At 41.9% G+C, this 7764-nt stretch overlaps 1 protein-coding gene across 1 annotated transcript; it reads right to left on the bottom strand.

Moving 5' to 3' along the window:
• Window positions 1-556: 556 nt before the first annotated feature.
• On the bottom strand, window positions 557-4514 carry LOC121400454. The gene is made up of 4 exons (XM_041583589.1): window positions 3954-4514; window positions 2647-2753; window positions 1175-1484; window positions 557-892 (listed from the first exon to the last, which is right to left on the bottom strand). The coding sequence occupies exons 1-4, from the start codon at window positions 4248-4250 to the stop codon at window positions 881-883; spliced, it is 726 nt and encodes a 241-aa protein (XP_041439523.1). The 5' UTR covers window positions 4251-4514; the 3' UTR covers window positions 557-880.
• Window positions 4515-7764: the final 3250 nt, after the last annotated feature.

Here is a 7764-nt window from a genome sequence, read left to right as displayed (position 1 = left end):
GCTAGAAGTAAAGGCCGATGGAATGGGCTAGTGTTGGGGCCGGTGGTGAGGGCCAGAGACAGCAGCCGATGTTAAGGGCTAGAGGTGAAGGCCGATGGAATGGGCCAGTGCTTGGGCCGGTGGAGTGGGCTAGAGACAGTAGCCGATGTTATGGGCTAGAAGTAAAGACCGATGGAATGGGCAAGTGTTGGGGCCGGTGGAGTGGGCTAGAGACAGTAGCCGATGTTATGGGCTAGAGATTAAGGCCGATGGAATGGCCAGTGTTGGGGCCGGTGGTGAGGGCCAGAGACAGCAGCCGATGTTAAGGGCTAGAGGTGAAGGCCGATGGAATGGGCCAGTGTTTGGGCCGTTGGAGTGGGCTAGAGACAGTAGCCGATGTTATGGGCTAGAGATAAAGGCCGATGGAATGGGCCAGTGTTTGGGCCGTTGGAGTGGGCTAGAGACAGTAGCTGATGTTAAGGGCTAGAAATAAGGGCCGATGGAATGGGCCAGTGTTGGGGCTGGTGGTGAGGGCCAGAGACAGCAGCCGATGTTAAGGGCTAGAGGTAAAGGCCGATGGAATGGGCTAGTGTTTGGGCCGTTGGAGTGGGCTAGAGACAGTAGCCGATGTTATGGGCTAGAAGTAAAGGCAAGTGATGGAAAAGGCCGATGTAATGGGCCAGAGACAGTAGCCATTGGAAAAGGCTAGAGGCAGATTGAAAGAACAAGTGTTAGTAACAACGAAGAGTCAAAAATAAGCGTTAGGGAAAAGTGACAAAGGCCAGAGACTGAAGATGTTAAAGGCCACTGATAGAGCCAAAGGACGATGGTTACTGCAGGTGTGATGGAAAAGGCCAAGGGGTGTTGACGACATCAAGAGGCAGGTTATGATAAACTGGGACTAAGACTGAAACTGGCGGAGGGGGCCAAGGGGTGTTGATGACATCAAGAGGAGGTTATGAGAAATTGGGACTATGACTGGAACTGGCGGAGGTCTAATAACAGGACCAAGAAAAGGATGGAGATTATAAGGAACTGATGGAAAAGCCGTTGGTAGAAGCCGACATGAGGCCAATATGTTAAGGGCCAATTATAGATCCAAAGGACGATGGTTACTGCAGGTGTGATGGAAAAGGCCAAGGGGTGTTGACAACATCAAGAGGCAGGTTATGAGAAATTGGGACTATGACTGGAACTGGCGGAGGTCTAATAACAGGACCAAGGAAAGGATGGAGATTATAAGGAACTGATGGAAAAGGCTGTTGGTAGAAGCCGACATGAGGCCAATATGCAGTGTAAGGCTGGATGGAGAAGCCAAAAGGACCAAATGGAGACGGATGGTATGGAGAGTTGATGGCCATTGGTTGGGCCTGAGAATGGCAGAGATTACTGGATGTCCAACAATGGCTTGGGTGCTCCAACTCGGATGACGGCGTGAGGCATTCTGAAGACTCCAAGAATGACAGCGGCTCTTCAATTGTTTTGTCGAAATCCACCGATGGCACCTGCAGTAAAGCAAAATATTTAGCTTATTTTTCAGTCACAATAAAATAACTTCATAATACTGAACATCTGCTGACGTTGCAGTGAAATTAATATTACAGTAACAAATGTAACGTAAACTGGACACCACTAGTAATTACTCTAATACAAAATATTAAAGGACAAGGAAAGGCAAAAAAATAAAATCCCATTTTTACTTTCTTTAATGAAAAAGAAACCTATCTCCAATATACTTTAATTAAAAAATATGTACAGTTTTTATAAGAAACCTGACTGTATGCAGTGAAATTCTCCCTTCATTTACTGCTGTGGATAGGAATTGTCAGACAGTCCCCAACTGCTGAGCATGGAAACAATCATACTTGTGAACAGCAGTTGGAGCCCCCGCCTTACTTCTCAGCCATGCAGAATTCAAGCAGCTTTGTTTATGACGATCCCTAAGCAGCCCAGACCATACTGAGCATGTGCAGGGTCAGGGTTAGACAAAGTTACAAGATGACAGCCCCCTGTAGCCGACTTTAAAAGCATAAATCATTTGTTTGATTAGGCTTTGTGGTGCAGTAAGTTCATGTTTATGTTTAGTATACAAAATACAGCATTTCTAGCCTTCTATTTTAGAATTTCCTTGTCCTTTAAATGTCTCAATCAATAAAATCAATAAATACTGCATTTCTTATTATTGGAGCAGGATAACTGAGTTTTTCAAAGGGTCAATTCTAGCCTAGCCTAGCCCTGTCCATATTATCTGCTTGTACAGATCTATAGTATGGAAAGAAGATATTTTTACCCATTTACTAGTTTTAGTTAAAGGTGCACCTCCTTGTGGAATTGTATTATTCCGTAATTGAAATGTTTGGTGTTTCTGGAATTTTTTTTCTCTATTAAAGCTGGGAGATACTAGAAGGACATTTGAGCCTCTAGATAAGAAGTTACTTGAAACCTAAGAGAATTTTGAGAATGCTAGCGGTGATTGTCATTGAGAGGATGCTTTTGAGTGCCCCAGTGAATAAACCAGAGTTGGGAGGGTAATGGCCGAATTACAGGCTTATCTCTGCCACCTGCTGCCTCCCAACATTTCTGGGGCTTTCCTATAATTCCAGGCTTGTTAGGGACAATTGGCCCTAACTGATTCTGACAAACAGTTCCCAGATGTTCATCACTTACTTTGCCAAATGAACCAATCCCAAGCAATGCAGGGATCTGACACGTGCAGACTGCAACATGGAGAGGAACTTCTTCTTGGTGGGGCCTCTTCTGCTCACTTCCTGCTTCTAGAGAAAAAGGCAGACATATAAAAAGAATTAAAGTAGTTATTAGAAAACACAGAAAACACGGGGAAAATGTTTCCTTTGTGCATATTGGCATTTATTTAATATGAGATTGTACTTAGCTTTCCACATAAGTACATATTACAAAATCTATACTGGTTAGCTTATGAGAGATAATTTGATAGAAGTATATCATTTATCAGTAAGCATATAAATATAAGTGTGTACGTGTATATAAATCTATATAAAATAGATAATAGATATTTATCTATAATAAATAGATAAAAGAATGGAGCTGCAGGCCAAGTGCTAAACTCCACTAACTCCAAAGTCACTTCTAATATCTTTAAAAATGTTAGTACAGGTATGTAATCCGTTATCCGGAAACCCATTATCCAATTCAGAAGAAAAGATTTATCTGGAACCCCTCAGGTCCCATTCTGGATAACAGGTCCCATACCTGTACAGGGTACATAATACAGGCATGGAATCCATTATTTAGAAACCCATTATCCAGAAAGCTCTAAATTATGGGAAAGCTATCCCTTATAGACTTATAGAAATATATTGATAATGGCTTGAGTCCAGAGGACCTCTTGTATTTGTCTATATGTATTTTGTGGTCACAGCCTCATTGCACCCCTGCTTAATGGATTAAAAATTAGTGGTGAGCACAACTTTCCCTTTTTTGGTAAGAAAGAGCAGTGAAAGGGAGGGCAGTGAAACTATATGACTACAGATATGGGACCTGTTATACAGAACGCTCAGGACCTGGGGTTTTCCAGATAATGGATCTTTCTGTAATTAGAAATGGAAAATGTTCAATATATTATTTTATGGTTTGAAGTCTTTTGACTAGAAAAAAGCCACACAGCAACCAAAGCAATGTGTTGAGATGGTTCAGTATCCCTGTAAGTAAGTTTTAATACACACAGAAGTCAGTTGGAAACACTGCAGACAGGCAGCTATAGATACAAACTGACATACATATTGACCAGAGAAACTTGTAGGACCAAAGATTGAAAGACATCTAGTTAGATTGATAGACAGACAGACAATTTAGGCCGATCTATACATTTTCTTTAAATAGGTTTAGCCCCCCCCAGGCTTTCATTAAAATCCATATTACAAACTGTGCTGTTTACCCATAAATACATAATAGCAGCATCCCAGCTTCATTTAAAATGACTTGTTTTTAATTACCCTCTGTTTTGGGTTCCTCATCTTTTCGGGGTCTTTTTCTTCCCTTCTTTTCTTTCTTCTTTTCTTTTTCATATTATCCTCCTCCTTGATCTCGTCACTGCACTGATGTTTCACCTTTTTCTTCCTTTTTCTCCCACTTTCCTTTTCAGCGCTGATGTCCATCTTTCTCTTCACCGTGATGGTATCCCCCTTCTCCTTTTCCATCTCTGCCTTAGTAGCAGCAAAAAGTTGATGATTTTCCTCACTCCTTATTGGAGGAGTACTCTTCTCCATCGCTGGAGGCAATTTATCTCCCATAATTGGGGAATTCACTTTCCACAAGGAAAAAAAAACGCAAGATGCACGCTGGTCTGAGTCAAACCATGTACTGAGACCAACTGTCACTAACTGTACAAGACTGAGCTGTGACCAACTGTAACAACTATACGGTCACATGTGCAGCCGTGTATCAGGGCAAGTCTGATATAAATCATCAGCATCAACAAGAAATAAAATTATTAATGGCGATTTCTTTCTGTGTTTCGTGTACAGATTGTAGTTAAATATTGCCTTTAGCTGCCATTCAGCCTTTAAAACATATATTAATTGGCTGGGGCTTAAAAGTTCCCTGCTTTCTCATTAGAGCTCCTGAGTTAAGGGTAAGTACAACATGGTCTTACTACTCAGCAGGACCGCCATCAGAAATCGCAGGGCCCCATACGACAAAAATTCCTGGGCCCCCTGGGCTGCGCCCACCGCAAGCCCCACCTACAGGTCCGCCCTCCCCACCACACAGTAAAAAAAACAAAAAAACATATTGGTGGCTAGGGTTCCCACATGTTAATAAAAAATAAAAAGATATTGGTGGTCAGGGCCCCCCATAAAAAACATTTGTGGCCAGGCCCCCCCATTAAAAAATAGATACTATGTAATAATAAAAATTAAATTTTTTCACTATAGGGAGTGCTGGTTTGGAAACTATTGGTGTATGCAAAAATTACCATGCACCCCTTCCTATTCTATATTGCCTTGGAGTGCGAATACTTATTGGAGAATTATATATATATAAATATATATATATATATAGCAGGAAGAAAGCTTGCACTCTCAGGTCTTAGCAGAAAAAAAAGTGTTTATTTAGAAAACAAAAATCGACTAACGTTTCGGCAAACACTGAAGCCTTTATCAAAGACCTGAGAGTGCGAGCTTTCTTCCTGCTATACCGAAAATTTGGCTTATTGCACCCAGGCATTTTTTGACTGCTATACGAGTTGTGCCGGCTTCCAGACTGCTTTATATATATATATATATATATATATATATATATATATATATATATATATATATATATATATATATACATACACACTGATAAATACACTATAGAGATTTAGTGCCTTTATCAGCCTTTTATACCCAGTGCTGTATTAAGGCACTGGTGGGTGAAGACAGGGGTGCTGCACCAATGAGGCTGGAGTTGAGAAACGCCCCTCAGGCGGCAGCACCCCACTAGTTACCAGGGGCAGCAAAGATGCAGCTCCTGGTAACTTTAAGAGCTTTTACATAGTACACAGTAAAAAGTACCCCCTACTGTAAATAAGCATATTAGAAGTCACTGAGGAGTTCTGTGACCATATAAAGGCACAAGGCTGAGGCTGAGTTATACAGGGAACTCTGAGTATCACTCATGTATTATAAGGGATAATGTACCCCCTACTGTAAATGATAAGGATATTAGAAGTCACTGAGGGGTTGTTCTGTGACCATATAAAGGCACAAGGCTGCAGGCTGAGTTATACAGGGAACTCTGAGTATCCCCTGTGTATTATAAGGGATAATGTACCCCTACTGTAAATGATAAGGATATTAGAAGTCACTGAGGATTTCTGTGACCATATAAAGGCACAAGGCTGCAGGCTGAGTTATACAGGGAACTCTGAGTATCACTCATGTATTATGAGACAATGTACCCCCTACTGTAAATGATAAGGATATCTATATATACATATATAAAAGATGCGTGTGTATAATTAAAACAAGAGCACGCATATATGTGTGGGCTGCGTCAATATTTTTGCTGGGGCTGCTATTTAGTTCCTGTCTGGCCCTGGCCAGGGCCCCCCCTCCACACATTATAAGAAAATTGGTGGCCAGGGCCCCTTAAACGTCCATGCCTTCCCGAAGTCAGCAGCTCTCAGAAAGATGGGGGGCACGGCTAATCAAGTAAGTCTGGCGTGGCCGGGGCCCCCTACAACTCTCCCCCTGATGGCTGCCCTGTATATATTCATTCTCATGCTCTTTGCTCCCATATAGTTCAGACCCTTGTAATTAATTACAGGTCCTTTCAGACTTTCAGTTCTCCATAAATATACTGCACTGTACTGTTACTTTATTCCCTGTATCCCCTAGGGGAAAATGCCTCATTGTATAAGGAGAATAGGAGTTACAAGGGTTTCCATGACCATATAAAGCAGGTACAAGCCAAGTATTTTTATTTAAGCAAGGAACTTCCAATTACTTAATATCCTTTGCATTGGGATTCCATTATTTCATATAATATATACTTTTTTTTTAAAAGTTTTTTATTTAAATTTTAAACTTAATACAATTAGAAGAGAAGTAAAGGTATAGTAAAGAATAAAGATGAGAGAGAGGGGGGGCAAGGTACAAAATGACATATCCATTACATTATATAATATATACTTTAAAGAGTTGTGTCTTGATCAGAAAGGAATCTGGAAGTTACCGTTCTTATAATGATAGAATAAAGGGAACGTTGTTTTTTTAACACACTGGGCCAGTTACTGTATTCCTTGTATCCTCTACAGGAAAATACCACATTGTATAATGAGAATAGGGGTTATGAGAGCTTCTATGACCATATAAAGCAGGAGGCTTAAAGGCAAGTACTTTTATTTAGGCCAGGAATGCCCATATAAATTAAGCTGGCCACAAAGATGAAGTCGTACAAAACAAAAGTTCTTCTGAATTCCGGACCGTGTGTGGATCGTCCCGAGATTTTTTCATACTGTGGAGATTGGTCGTTTAGTCAATCAGTCAGGTTAGAAGCTTTCTGTCAGCTAACGATAAAATGTATTGCGACAGTGGGCGACTGTCTCTGCTATTTGTCATCATAACTTTCGTCTGATTGCCGTCACGGCCAGTATATTGTCTGATTTGTACTTTTATTATTTTATTGAATCTGAATGGTTAGTGTAGGTCGGAAGAGTGCGACAATCGATCCTTCATCAGATACAAGACTAAAATCTGCACGTCTTTAACCTTATGCTTAGCATTGGGATTACATTTCATATAATACACATCTGTGATAAAAATGACGTTTATTTCACTGTTTTTATTTACTGAAAAGCAGTTGTTTAGATGAGCCGTAGCAGGCTATTGTTAGGCTAGAGGCTGGATACAGAGAGAGAGCTGATTGAGGCCCTGCTGAAAAGGAAAAGGAGCAGAGCTGATCAGTACAGGGTCGGACTGGGGCACACCGGGCTGCTGTAGCAGGGGCCCCCCCTCCAGGTCCCATGCCGAGCCGTCCCCACCTCCGTTTCCCCTGTCGAGCAGGGCCCCTACACATGCGCACACGTTGTATTTGCCACGACCTGCCCAATAAAGGGAGGTCGCGGCATGGCGATCCAACTGGTTGATTCTGCAGGGATTGGATATTGCCCCCCCTCCTCTTGTGGGCCCCGCCGGCTCAGTCCGACCCTGTTGCTATCAGCCGCCCAACACACGACAGCCCTCACCACATTCCTTTAGTTCAGACGTGCGCTACTTAATGCTGCCGGCACATGCGCACGGATGAGATTGCATCACGCCA

This window comes from Xenopus laevis, chromosome 2S (genome assembly GCF_017654675.1).
Source record: "Xenopus laevis strain J_2021 chromosome 2S, Xenopus_laevis_v10.1, whole genome shotgun sequence".
In the NCBI taxonomy this organism is placed as follows: Eukaryota; Metazoa; Chordata; class Amphibia; order Anura; family Pipidae; genus Xenopus; species Xenopus laevis.
This window is presented reverse-complemented; position numbering and strand designations above follow the sequence as displayed.

Excerpts from the sequence above, each read along its gene's own strand:
- LOC121400454 (XM_041583589.1), bottom strand. The coding sequence starts at position 4,250 with ATGGGAGATAAATTGCCTCCAGCGATGGAGAAGAGTACTCCTCCAATA. Across the intron at positions 2,754-3,953 it reads TGAGGAACCCAAAACAGAGG|AAGCAGGAAGTGAGCAGAAG; the intron begins GTAATTAAAAAC and ends CTTTTTCTCTAG. Across the intron at positions 1,485-2,646 it reads GGATTGGTTCATTTGGCAAA|GTGCCATCGGTGGATTTCGA; the intron begins GTAAGTGATGAA and ends GCTTTACTGCAG.